Raw genomic sequence first — 14842 nt, forward strand, 5'->3', positions numbered from 1 at the left:
ATGGTAAAGGTCAGATAACCCACTAACCAATATAAGCTCAACCTCTGCATACTTATCCCACTCAAAAAACTCACACAACCATCTCTCGCACAACAAGCCGCACGCACTTCACAACACTGCAACACCACATAATCCTGAACAACAGCACACAGACTGACTCCGATCCAGTACCCGCACTAAAGCTCAGCACCCGGTGTATACTGAGCTGAAGGTGCCAACAGAACACCACTCCTCTCACTATCCTACTCCCTCCTTCACCTTACTAACCCATCCCACCTTTATCGTTTACGGATCCGCCTGAGCGCCTGGGGACCAATTCCTTTTGGTGACGGTGCGCGATACAAATACCTTTAACATTTAACATAGTACGCACTGTTTCAGACCAATCACCGCTGATGGCTATATTGTAAATGGAGAGTCCTAGGACCGCTATTCTGACGTGGCGTATGCCCACAGATGCTCTGTGGGATGTGCTATTTAGAGATGCACTGCACCAGACCATAGAGCAGTACTTGGAGACTAATATTGGCAGCATGGATAGCTGGGGTATAGTCTGGGTGGCGCTGAAGGTGGTGATCAGGGGAGACATCATAGCAAAGGCAGGGGGACACATGCAGAAGATTGAAGGCAGAGCTGCAGGCACTAGAAGACAGCATTACTAAGCTGGAGGCCCACGGGCCTCTGCCAGGACAGCTGAAAAAAGACCTCATGGAAATGAGAATGCTATGCATGCAGGCATGGGATAGACTTTCCAAATTTGATTGAGGCCGGGTGACACAGATGCATGCTGAGGGTGATTGCTCCGGCAGGATGTTAGCATGGCTATGCAAATGGGAACAATCCAGAGTACTGCCCACACTGCTGCTAGACGAAAGTGGTGCCCGTGAAGGTCCCAAACAGCTATAAATTATGTTTTTGCTGTGTATTACTCCCAGTTGTATAGACACTATACGCAGATACCCCACAGGGAGACTGAGGATGCTCTAAACCAGATCTGACTCCAACTGACAAAAGTACAGGTTGAGAATTTGGACAAACCCATTTAGTTGAAGAGGTGTGGGAGGCAATAACAGCACTAGCTGCAGCTAAGGCCCCGGGGAGTGAGTCTGCCATCAGAATTTTACAAGACATACAGCTCAATATTAGCAACGTCGCTATTAAAGGTCTATGAGGAGGCATACGAAAAAGGTGTTCTACGACGACAATGGTGATACCCATACTTAAACCTGGGAAGCCCATGGAGCGCTGTGACTCTTATCGCCCACTAGCCATGCTGAATTATGATGCTAAAATACTTGGAACTATACTGGCCGGCCGCTTGCGTGGGGCTATAAATACCAACCTACATGCCGATCAGACTGGATTCGTACCAGGCTGCAGCACGGCCTCTAATTGGCGTAGGGTACAGCACATAATAGACCAGGCTAACGATTAACAGGCACACCTAGTGATGGCGTCATTAGATGCCTTTAAGGCATTCGACTGTGTTTTCGGAGTGGATGAATGCAGAACTGAAGGGGTTTGGAATCGGAGAAGCATACATTCATTGGGTTAAATTGCTGTACACCAACCCGAAGGCTAGGGTTAAATCGGTGAAATGCATATCTGAGGGATGGGACATACAAAGAGGGACCCGTCTGGGATGTCAGCTCTCGCTGATGCTATACATACTGGCGGTAGAACCCCTGGCGGTAGGAATACCTGGCAGCGGGCATTGACGTGGAAGGGAAAAAGACACCACATATCGCTATATGCAGATGACGTTTTGCTATATTTGTGAGCCAATCCACAACCTCCCCATGCTACTAGATGTCTTAGATGACTTTGCAAAACTGTCGGGAATCACGTTTAGTAGGCAGAAATCATGTCTTTTCCCGCTGGAAGGACGCCAATAGGAAGTCAGAGGATTTACCGGACATGGGACTGAAGTGGGAAACAATCACATTCAAATACTTAAGGGTCCAGATGGCACATATACCACAAGGTACACACCGACTTAATACAATCAGTATAACATATGGGATAAGGAAGTCAGTGTTATGTTATGTATACTTGTAAAGTGCCCAATCACCCTGGGGCATCTTGGCGCTAAGCAGAAGAGGGACAGCAGCAGTTAGCAAGGCAAGCCTAAAATAATGTTTTCAGGGAACGGCGGAAAGTAAGATGATCAACAGTGGCTCGAAGAGCCAGCGGAAAGTCATTCCAGGCCCTCGCAGCTGCCACAGAGAATGCGTGGCCGCCTATCCATGACAGTCTGACACGAGAGACAGATGGCAGAAAGGCTGACTGGGAGCAAAGAGGACAAGCAGGAACGTACTGTGGAAGCTTTTGCTGAAGGTATTCCGCCCCCAGTTTGTAAAAGGCATAGTGGACAATACACACAGACTAGGATCTGCTTCACGATCGGCAGCCAATGAAGCTGTCTGAGGAGCGGAGATGTGCACTCGTAGTGGAGGGTGCAAGATCGATCTAGCAGCAGCATTCTGAATTGGCTCTGATAGACTTAGTACCACAAATTGAATTCATTAAAGACTCAGGCAACCTCGCCCTCCTGCTCCTACTAGATCTGTCAGCAGCATTCGACCTCGTCGACCACAAAACCCTCTGAAACCATCTGTCCACTGCAGCACACTTCTCTAATGATGCCATTGCCTGGATACAATCTTTTCTGAACAATAGAACAACTGGAGTGTTTGCATCTACAGCTTCTTCATCCCCATTGACTGTCACCTGAGGAGTACCACAGGGATCTTGTGTCTCCCCTACACTATACAATATATTCACAAAACCACTATTCAACAAACTTGACGGCCTAGGCATTTCTTCCACGAATTAGGCTGACAACACACAAATCCTCATTCATATCACAGGCAACCATGACGCAGACTCAACGACATTTATCTCATCATCCAAGCTTGGACAGCACAACACTGTCTCTGCCTCAACGACAAGACTGAGCTTCTCCTGGTAAGCACTCAAGCTAGAATCAAATTTGACGACAAATTTACCACCTTCATCATTGACGGCAATAACATTAAAGTCTCAAAGATGTCAAAACGCTAGGTATGAACATCGACTCCACTCTTAAATTGGGAAGACAAATCAATGCCACAGCATCTACTACACATGTAAGCTCGTTAACGCTTGTAGACCCTTCCTAACACCTGCCAACTGTATCACCCTGTCAGGGCTCTTGTACTAACTAGATTACTGCAATGCATTATATCGAGGCACCAGTCAGCACAATCTACGCAAACTGCAGACTTTTCAAACCAATGCCCTCAGAGCAGCAACTAACTGTCCCAGGAAATTGCACATATCAGAAATGAGACAGTGTTCATTAGCTCTCAATCAACCAAAGAATCAAGCTTAAAACCCTTTCCATCACACACAAATGTATGCACACCAAGCACCCAAATACCTCAGCGATGAATTCAACCTCCACAACGCAGCTAGACAAAGTAGATCTTCGCTATCCAACAACCTCATCATACCTAGGTACAAGTTGCAAAAAGCAGGAGGGAAAAGCTTCCCAGTCCTCGCAGCTAAAACCTGGAATGCCCTACCACCCATCATCAGACTAGAACAGTCTTTCCACAAATTCAGAATAGATGCCAGAACCTGGCTCACCGGGAATGAAAAATAGATCATGTATACCACTACTTTTCTCACTATGTAAATTGCCTGTATCACAAAGTCACTATCTGTAAACTGTACAACCTATGTGCAAAATTGTATATTCCAATGTCTGATATCCCTGTAACTGTAAATAATGTAATTAATGCTTCTGCATATGTACCCAAGAAATGTGCCCAGTTGCCTCAAGGCTCGATGCGCTATATAAATAAATTACAATACAATTTGAAGTCGATTTATAAAATAGCGCGGCTGGCCAAGATAGAGCGAGTTGGAATAGTCAGCCGTGCTACGAACAAGCGCAGCCACCACAGGGGCGTGGTATTGACCTGGGATAAAAATGAACTTTCTGCAGGATACGTAATTTAAAGTGGCCAATGAAAATTCTGGTCCCGATTGCCACTCTTCCTTATGCGAAGAGTCTCTATAACAAAAATGATCATTCTCACAAAACTGCTGTACGCATTTGCAAATGTACACTTACATAGAGTTTAGATTCTTTAGGAACCTTAATCATAATCTAAGATTTCCTGTGGGGAAATGGCTCTCACAGAATAGTACTTAAAACACTATACTTATCGTACCAAGAGGGTGGAGTACAGCTCCTGAGCTTAGAATTATATTACTTGGCTGCCCAACTGCGATATGTGACCTTATGGCTATCGGATGGCGTCACTACGGAAACCAACCTATTGCAGATGATGGTGAAGCCAGCCAAGCTCATGGAAATACTGTGGTTCCCAGGAATTTGCATGGGTACCCAATGCTTGATAGTGGAACTAGGTAGGAAGATTTGGGTCAGGGTGCTGAGGTTGTCCTGCTTATTACACCACTACTCGCAAAATGCCCATATTATATTGGATACCTGCTCGATTCCGGCAGGCCTGAGAGTAGCTAATACTTGGGAAAATAATGGCATATACGCATGGGGAGACATGTTCGCCAATGGGGAATTTAGGAAGCTGGATAGCCTGATGCTAAATGAGGGGCTGCCCGGGGGCCAATTCTTACGGTACATAAGGGTGCGAAAGGTGGCTAAAGGAAAGTGTCTTGGATGGGCTGCCGAGCAGGAAGAGAAAGCACTTTTTTCCCTGCTGTATGATTTGGAAGATGGCTGTAGGCCGACATCTAGAATTTACGAATGTCTCCTGGGCAAGTCCAGCACGTCTCATGAAAGGTTGAAGAGCAAATGGGAGATGGATATGGGTGCACAGATCACAGAAAAACAATGGGAACAGGCTTTGTTGTCTTTAAAAATGTGTCTAGAAATGCGCGGTTTCGTCTTATCGAACTTAACGTACTGTACTGCACCGTACGTACATGGCTCCCAGCAGAGTGGCACACTTTAACAAGGAAACGGTGCCTGCATGCCCCTGGTGCAATGAAGAAAGAGCAGAACTGATGTATATGCTGTGGAATGCAGGAGGGTGCAATCATTGTGGTGTTGCATTGATCAGGCATGCAGGGGAGCAATGGTCGTTATGTTTGAGTGGAGCCCATTGGAATGCCTTCTGGGAATATATTGCAGGCCTGCAAAAGCAGACCTCATTAAATGTATGGATCTGGCGTGTGTTTTGGCCAAGAGACGTATTGCTATGTCTTGGAAAAATAAACAGTGCCCCAATATAGTCACTAGTACAGGGAATTTGAATGCTTGTGTCTTGCTGAAACTAAAGCGTGGGTTGGGGCTACACGACACGACAGAGAGCAGTCAGACGCTTTTGTCGCATGGAGAGACTAGCATGTACGGAAGTTTCCTCCCTCCGATGAAAAACTGCCCTGAGCAAGAAAGGTATTACTATGTAGATGTTATGAATAGAAATGCACTGATCACTGATTCACGATGACCCGCCCAGGGGCAGACATCCCCAAACGTACCCGTACTAAGACTCCCTTCCATTGGACCCAAGAACTGATGGGATGGTCCCAATGAGCTCTATTGTTCTGTTTACTGTTTTATGTGTCGTTATGCACAAGTTTGGAAACCAAATGACATTGAAGATCACATTCATACTACTGTCAACATAATGGTTGTGTTGTGAAATTGTTTTTCGATACTATGCTGAAAATTAATAAAACAAACTTAAATATAAAACAAGGGATTGCCTCTCTCTCTCGTCTTGAAACACACCTCCTCCTTAACACAGGTGTGCTTAATCCAGGTTAGTAAGTACTGATTAGTAAACCCTACTGTCTATGATGTTACTTCAACTGGAATTGTGGACATAAAGTTAGTAAGCCTTTTCTATCTAATTCTCCTTCAGGGACTTCCTAAACTGTCCCTACTCTGTCCAGTGGTTAGTGTTCCAAGAGGTATGGGATTGGGCCTTATAGACACTCTGCCCAACCCAGTCTCTTGTCTCCACTACTCCCAAATATTCCTTTCCCTCTGACTGCCTGGTGGTCTCTCTACTCTCCTCCTTCAGCTCCACCCACCTCTCACTTACCTCGTCTTCCTTCTTCCTTCTCTGTACCTCTGATGTCTCCCACTCCTCCTAGGCCACCCCTCCATCCTTTGGTGTTACTACTTCCTCTGCTACTTTCCTACTCCCTTCATACTAATGCTCTTCCCTCCACACTACTATTTCCTCCTATGCACCACTATTCCCTCCTCCAGGCTACTACTCCCTCCTCTCCACACTACTACTCGCCCCTTTTCACACTGTTATTACTCTCATGGATTCACATGCTTAGAATATTCCCCGTCGTCAGGCTGGGATCCCTCTGTATATTTATAAAGACATTTCCTATAGGAAAAATGTTGACACTTCTGTGTCCTTGCTAGATTGGATACATTTTGAAATATCATTAGGAACTTTATTTAAAAAACTGTAGTTTTTTTATTTTAGTGATTTTATTTTTATTGCCATCTTTCCAATGACAAATTAGGCTAAAAACTGAAATTAAAAAAACATCAAAATTTATATGAAGTACCTTTCCCCCCTTTCATCACAAAAGAATGTGTGGGCACGCTTGGACTGTGTAGTTTTGTTGAAACAAGTGGAAAAGCATTTAATCTTTATTATGGGATTAGATGGAAGGACTCGAAGCCCATAGTCCCTCCTACAGCTCTTTGGCTGCTGTAAGATTGTAATTGGTTATTTGTAACACACTTCATACCCAGAGGTTTCCAAGCGCGGACCCGGGGATCGAACCTGTGTTGCACCGCATCGTTATGCTTCCAAGTCGAGCGTGTTGCCCCTGAGCTATCCTCTCATAACTCATGAGGTTTAACCGAGGTGACATTATTGCTTATTCAAAACTTTACCCAATACCCTGCCATGACAGCTTTGTACATAGTTGGAATTGCCTTGTCTGCACTTCAACCGCTCCAGTGTCCCAGTCCTCATTTGCCAAATAAGATTACCCATTGAAAGTCTTATTGCTCATGTGCTGTATGTAGTTATGCCCCCTTTTCACCTTTACCAGCCTTCCTTCAGGGACGTCATTTGGGGGTCTCCCTTGCGACCTTTGTGGACTCTCTTGCGACCTAAAAAAAGTAGAAACATTTTTTTTTAATGCAAGCTCCTGGGCTGTGACCAGCACCATGCGGCTCTTTACTTCTGGTGTGGCTGACCTTCTTGTTCAGGCCCCTTAAAAAAAAGAAGAAACGTGGCACAAGTCTAACCCTTTCAGCACTGACCCTAAATAGGAATACCAAATAATGTGCCTTTCTGGAATTCTATGCAATAATTGCTAGACTCATTAAAAATGTATTTCAGGCACACCTCAGGGGGTGAGTCACTGATTTAGTCTGTTCTTAAATGCCTCAACTCCGCCTTTCATCCTTCTGAGGTCGACAAATGAGTAACACAGGTTGGGTGATATTGGGAGTATATTTTCTTTCTATATAAAGCGCTTAAGCGTTAGTGCTATATAATAACACATCATTATCATTTGGTCATGGACGTCTGCGTGCATTCACAGTTATTTGGTAATATGGGTCTATACACACTGATCTTAACGATACATATGGCGATCCATTCTTGTATGAAATGTAGATCACATTATAGTGATATCGTTACCACATTTTTCGTAGTGTACAATGCTATGTTATGCCACTTTGTTTTGTCAACGGGTGAAAGGTCGTGTTCCATCTCTTCACGCGATATCACTTTGGGGTGGGGTCAAATGACATCACTTCCTGTGATGTCATCGGGGGTCAAGGGTCGTGTGATGTCACTTCCGCTACCCCTGGTATTTTGGTGAAATGACGTCCCTGCCTTGCTTCTACATAAACGATGGAATATGCCATACACTGATGGCGCTGGTAGAAGTGTACCTGTTAGAAAGCATAGAGCAATCTTAAGTCAATGCATGCACTCTATTTTTCCAGAGGTAAGGATTAGTCAAGAAAGATAATGTATTCAAACTATAGCTATTTTTGGGCATTGGTCTTTAAATAGGAGGCTCAGACAGCAGATATGGTAGCTGGCTTAGATGTGTAAAGCAGAAACTGGTAAATGTTTATGCTGCCTACAATCGCTGTATATATTTTTTGTGACAAGAACATTGCAATTGCTATTCTTGGTATGTTAAATATATACCAGTCTTTAAACGTGGTTGTGATTTCGCATACTTGTTATACATTGCCTTCATGAGCATCATAGCTCAAAATCACAATGGGGATTGGGCTGCTTGTTTCCATATGGACAAACCAAATTCTAGAATGCAGCCTTGGCATTGGGCTACAATGTCATTAATGTTAAGTCAAATGGGAAATATTTGTTTTGATTATTCTTTTTTTTCTCTTACAGCTTTGTCATATTGACAGTCCTGAAGAAGGTGGCTTGCCCCCTTATGTGTTTGCTTTGATGACAGTTTTCTTTCTGCAACAGAGGAGCAATCCTGTCCTGCCAGTTTATTTGGGATCCTGGGTATGAATAATACTTTTTTTGATACTTGCATGCCCTGTGCCAGAGTTGAAAACTGTGCATAAAAAAATATGCAAGATGGTGATATATTTTGAAAGTATACTCACACGTATTTTTAAGCTAAGCAACACAATACATTTAAACACAAATGTATAATTCAACAGCAGTCAAGTGGTAGAATAAATATTGTGCCACCTTATACCTTCTGGTGCCCCAGGAGACGAAACATATGCACAAGTATTTGCATTAGCATGGGATTCTTCTCAGATTAACATGCTCACATTAACTTTGCAGACATGAGTAGTGTATTTTACACTATTGATTTTTCATGCCACAACGCCCTCGCCATTTTCGGATTCTGTTTAATTCCTGGTGCTGGTTGGTTCATGGTTGGTGCTTTCTATCCTCTCATTGGAATGATCAATTTCTATTTCAGTGGGGATAATATTTAGTAATCCAGTTGTAATAGAATTTTCCCAAAAACCAACATTTCTATTTTATTGGCAGGCTGATGTTCCATGGAGACTGCACTTTGCCTAATGAACGGAGTCCAAGATCGCTCTGTTTTGTACGTTTAAGTATTCTTACTTAAGTAGCCCAGGAGTGCAGCATTGAAGAGATCCCGCACAATTTTTTAAGACACTTTAAAACCTTGTGTAGATTATTTTTCTCCAGCATTAGATCTTACATAAATTTACATGCTTTGAATGTTCCTCATCTGGCTGGGAATCATAGGTTACCATGTTGAAATAATAGTAAAAGAAAACCTGCAACCGATCTCATTTTCAGCCATTTGCTACTCGAACTATGAGGTGGAGAGGGCCCAAACTCCAACCTGGAGCCCCTCTTGAGATTCCAACAGGGCATTGTACTTTAAGGTGGCCATAGGATTATGCCATAACTTCAGTATTTCCAAATTCATTTCTGCTTAATTTGAGAACTTTTCTTCATTCATTGGCTCAGCAAGGATAAGACTTTCATATTTGGGTCTTTATTCTGAGGTTCTGTTCCTCCAGGCAACTGGTGCTGTAGGTGGTGGGGTTGGTGAATGCCAGTGCTACTTTTCCCTGGGCCCCCTTGTGCTCATGAGTTATCTTGATTTTTCTACATCCATTTCCTTTTTCATGGCTGATGAAGATGAACCATCTGAAGCAAAGAAGTATCTCTGTAATTTTTTTTAAATTGTTACATCTAAAAGAATGTTTTCACACTTATGAATACAAAACAAGTTAAGACCAATCATTACAATTCATATTATTTAGCAAAACTTAATAAGACTAATAGAAACATAATTCAAATGGATTGTGCCCTCTGCGTATTCCTCATCTTTGATATACTTCGATATCCTGCTGGCAGCTGAGACATTTTTTTCCCCTAGCAGAGGGCGCCATGCGTTGTCTACATCGACCTTGTCATTCGAGGGCCCTCTGGCCTCCTCGAGTATGCGGTCGTACACTGGTATAAACGGCATGTACCGCGCTCGTTGCCTCAATTCCATTTTCCTGCACCCAGCTCCAACCGGGTCTTTGCCTTGGCGTGTTAAAAAAAATGCGTATTACGAGTTTCACTAACAATAAGGCCGACTCATACCCCAAAAAGGGGCTTCAAAGAGATGACGATTGTTCAGCGAAAATGTCCATAACCGATCCGCATCGGGTATGTTTCTGGTGCCTGGGGTCGGGCCACATCATCGAAGATTGTGGCTCGTGCCAGTCTGACTGGAAAAGCGATAAAGGAGAGGAAAGGAAACCCTCCCTGAAATCATCTTCGGTGACCCACACAAAGATCTGCCAAAGATAAAAGTTCGAGAGAGAGGTCTCCGTGCTGGGCCAAGAAGCACGGTAAATGCGCTAAGCGTTTGAGATGTTGACATGCTTCCTCATTTTCATTGAGGAGATCTAAAAAAAAGGCGTCCTTGTTTGATTCCTCACCCGATAGGAAATGGGTAAGCTTTCCAAAAAAGGAGAATAGTGCAGCAGAATTGGAAAAGTTCTGTCTGCAAGTGTGTCATGATGCCTACCCCCAGGCATCCGGACCATGCCCATCAGCCCCAGGAGCAGGCATCTAGACATTTAGTAAAACCTCAGCAGCCCCGGCTAAGGGCTAGGCGCCAGACTCATAGTAGGAATCAGTCCTGGCGCCTAAGGCGCCAGGCTCCTAGTCATTACTTACCTCAGGCAGACCATGCTGCAAATGACTCCAATCCAACATGAAGCCTGAAAGGGACTATTTTTCTACAGGGACTATTTTTTACTCGGGTGTGGTTCTAGGGACTTCTTACCTGGGACTACTTTTGAGGCTATTTAGACCAGCAACACACGCTTCGCGTTATTCTGCATCCAGCAGCGTAACGCTCACCGTGCCTGCAGCCTGCATCCAGTCTTCTGCCAGGCCCGCCTCGAATCCGGAGCGCCTAAAACAAAGAGGAAAGAAAGGGACAAGGTTAGAAAACAAACTTATTTCTATTCCACACCTGATTCTGGATCCATCTTGTCTCCGGACCTGTAAAGAACATCATTTCTGCACGCGCTGCAGCGCCGCGCCATACTCACCAGTCTTCACAGCATCCTTTGGGTCCGCGCTGCCTCCATCATTTCTTCGCCGAACTTCGGCACCTAGGAGACAAAAGAAAACCACAAGGTGAGCCGAGGGAACCAACAAATATAATTCTTACCACCATAGACTTACCTGATTTACCACCGGAGGCATCCTTTTGTGTCTCTCCATATTTTCACGTGCCGCATCTGTAAAGAGACAAAACAACATGTTTTCCTCGTGCAACATTTACCGGACAGCGCCGGGTAATACAGACTCTTTACTGAGCGCCACCAGCTGCCACAAGAGCATCTTTTCACGAGCCAGCTGCAAGACAAGAAAGGAAGGGGGGAACAAGAGTGAACATCGGACATATTGAACTCTATGAACTTAATACTTACTGGTCCTCACCAGGAACCTCAGAGTCAATACTCTACGGAACTCTTCCGAGCCTTCAAACCAGTGAAGTAACTGGAATCGACGCACCCCTGCAAATCCACGCAGGATGGAGAGCTCATCTTTCAAGTATATACGGTGAGATTGCTGTGAGGGCATTTCGGAGGTGATTAGTTGGGGAGGACTGTGGGGGTGCCATCACTTGAATCCGCAAGTGGCTAAATCCATCTCTCCACTTGCAGGAGAATATTTCTACTGGTTAAGCAGACAAGATTAGGAGGGCAGATCCAGTCAGTCATCGCTGCACTACGCATCACGTGGGTGGAGATCGCAGCTGTCCGGGTCCGACGCCCCTGTGGGAGCCAGGTGAGCGTAACAAAGTGTTAAAGATGTTTGAGAAAGCAGTGGTATCGTCCCCTTCTACAAAGTCGAAACAGACACCCGACCTGCTTGTGCTATTGGCCGACAGGGAGTCGGAGAAGACTGTTAACCGCGTGCCCAAGAGTGATTCGAAATCCTCGAAGGAACATTGTGCACCTCTCATGGCCTTAAAGGGAAACGTCTTCTCCAATCCAGTTGACATGGTCGAAGTAGAGTTCTTCGATGACGAAATCGACGGATTCGAGACCATCAACATCTTTTTCGTAAAAGTCGAAGGTTTACAAACCTCTGGAGAGAAGACTTTTTAAAATCCATTACCTCTTTTTATGAGGAGGATGTGGAGACGGAAAGTTCAAAATATGGTTTTGGACTGCAGTATCGTACTCCTGGTGTTCCAGAGCAGTTGATATCCCAAGAATCTAGAATGAAAGATTTGGTGGAGACCTTATCGGATGCCAATGGTCTGGATACTTCTCCAGAAGTTGAGTTTGACACCCCAGACAGCTCAGGTCATGCTGATTCTTCATATCGATCAGTAATGGCAAAGGTGATAGATTATCTGGCTGGGGCACTTTAACTGTGGAGTTTGAAAAGGATGATCTTACAGATATTTTGGATAAGGGGCCACCTAAAGACCCAATCCTTTCTTTTCATACTGCTGTCAAGAACAAAGTCATGGAAAACTGGGTAAGACCAGACGCCACTTCTGCAGTACACAACAACTTTTCAAATAAATATAGGTCGCCTTCATTGGACCCTGAATTTCTTTCAAAACATCTGAGTCCAAAGAGCCTTGTTTTACAAGCAGCCACAGCTGCTTCTAAAGGGTTCCTCTGGATAGGGAACACAAAAGGCTAAACGCTATTGTAAAGAAAACTTTCTCTGCAGGAAGTATGGCGTTGAAGGCAGCTAATACAACGTGTGCATTGGCAAAGTTTACCTTCACTCCGTGGGAGGTAATTGCTATATCATCTGAACAGGTCCCAGAGGTAGAAAGGGATGGCTTCAAGAAACTGGTTCGGGACGAGAAGGACACTGTGTCAATCTTTGCAGTCAAGTTTAGAAGCTACAGACTGCATTAGCCGATCTATGGCTGCAGGAACTGTACTCTAGCAATTCGCTTGGCTGAGAAAATAAGGATTTTCTCCCGATGTACATGCTAGGCTGTTGGATATGCCTTTTGAAGGATCATATTGGTTTGTTTCTAAGGCAGATGAAAGCCTTGAGAAATTGCAAACCTCTAAAGCTGCAGCACAATCGGAGTCTGGCAATTAGACAGCCTCAACAAGTTCCGACAGTTCCGTCCTCCAACCAGGGATGGAAACAGTTCTTGTTGCTACTATTTCTCTGTGGGAAGAACAAGAGGACAGTTTTCACAGCGGGGACAGAGAAGGAAACGAGGGCCGGTGGAGGACCTAACGGTAGAGGAGCTGCCAAAGCAGCTGCTTCCTTGCCTTCACCTCCAACCAGTGCCCCAAAACCGCTTTAAAGACTTAAAGCATCTGACTCCAATAGGAGGCAGATTAACCCAGCATCTGAAGGAATGGCGAAGTATTACAACTGATGCTTGGGCTCTCCAGGTTATTGCCCATGGTTACCGCCTTCCTTTTCTAAAGAAACCTCCAAACTGTCCCCTGTAAAGCAAGTCCTTGAAAGTACCAGATCTGCTCCTTCTGGAAAAAGGTGCAATCAAACAGGTACCTGAAGCGGAAAGGAATCGAGGCTTGACTCGCCTTATTTTCTGATTAAAAAAAAAAAGGAAGGAGGGGTGTGACCCATCTTGGACTTGAGATTCTTGAACAAGTACCTCAGGAAGGACAAGTTCAAGATGGTCACTCTTTCGGAGATCATGCAGGCCCTTCAGCTCCAAGATTTGATGGTGTCATCTTCAGGATGCTTATTTTCATGTGCCAATTCATCTTAAGCACAGGAAATACCTGAGGTTCGCCGTTGGCAGTACTCTATCAGTTTCGGGTACTGCCATTCGGGCTAACCTCCGCTTAAGGCGCTTCACCAAGTTGATGGCGGTGGTGGCAGTAAATATACGGAGTGGGGGGATTCACATCTACCCCTATCTGGAGAAGTGGCTGATCGGAGCTTGTTCACCTAAAACATCTAGACAGCACCTGTCACTCTCTCCACAGACTGGGCTTCTCCCTCAATTTTGTTAAGTCCCAAAGGACAACTTCCCAAAAGCTGTACTTCATTGAAGTGATCCTGCACTCTTCTGCGGGGAAAGCTTCACCACCCGAAGTAAGGGCTATCCACATTTCACAGATGGTAAGCAAATTTCAAAGTGCCCCAAGTCGTCCGGCCTTTGATTTTCTGAGGTTGCTTGACCTCATGGCATCCTGCATTTTTCTGGTGTCAGAGGCTCTACTGAGAAGGAGGTCTCTTCAGTGGGCTCTCAGGACTCGGTGGTCGCAGTTCTCCAATAGAATGATGGATCTGTTACAGATCCCACACAGGGTAGCGCAGGATCTCCTGTGTTAGGCCGTCAAGGAGAATGTTTTGAAGGAGGAACCCTTTTGGCAACCATGGCTGGAGATTACGGTGGTTACAGATGCCTCCCTCACTGGTTGGGGAGGTCACACAAACGGATTGACGATCAGCGGACGCTGGTCTCGGTCTGTTTCCAAAGTACATATCGACCTTTTGGAGCGGAGGACAATCAGACTTGCGCTGATGGCCTTTCTGCCCTCTGTATGGGGGGAAAAAATGTCCTGATAATGATGGACAACACAGTGGCCATGCATCACAAGAGAGGTGTAGGGTTGCTGCTGCTGTGCAGAGAGGCAATGCAGCTTTGATTTTGGGCACTGCAGGAAGGAATCTCTATCAGCAGTTCATCTGGCCGGATAGGAAAACACGGCAGCGGACGCTCTGAGCATGCAGAGCAGTCTCCCACGAGTGGGAACTAGTTCAGGAAGTCCTTCAAGAGATCGTAGCCCTCTGGGGAACCCCCCAAGTGGATCTGTTTGTGTCCATTGTCAACAGGAAGTGCGACTGGTTCTGTTCAA

At 45.1% G+C, this 14842-nt stretch overlaps 1 protein-coding gene across 3 annotated transcripts in view; it reads left to right on the forward strand.

Moving 5' to 3' along the window:
- The window catches only part of TUT7 (terminal uridylyl transferase 7), a 2420963-nt gene that overhangs the window by 944706 nt on the left and 1461415 nt on the right, over positions 1-14842 (forward strand). For all 3 annotated transcript variants that reach the window (XM_069625717.1, XM_069625718.1, XM_069625719.1), the window contains one exon: positions 8394-8513. In XM_069625717.1, coding sequence (XP_069481818.1) covers positions 8394-8513 — 120 coding nt within the window. The remainder of the gene's footprint in view (positions 1-8393; positions 8514-14842) is intronic.

The sequence above is a fragment of the Ambystoma mexicanum genome, chromosome 6p (assembly GCF_040938575.1).
Source record: "Ambystoma mexicanum isolate Mex_15411 chromosome 6p, UKY_AmexF1_1, whole genome shotgun sequence".
Taxonomy (NCBI): Eukaryota; Metazoa; Chordata; class Amphibia; order Caudata; family Ambystomatidae; genus Ambystoma; species Ambystoma mexicanum.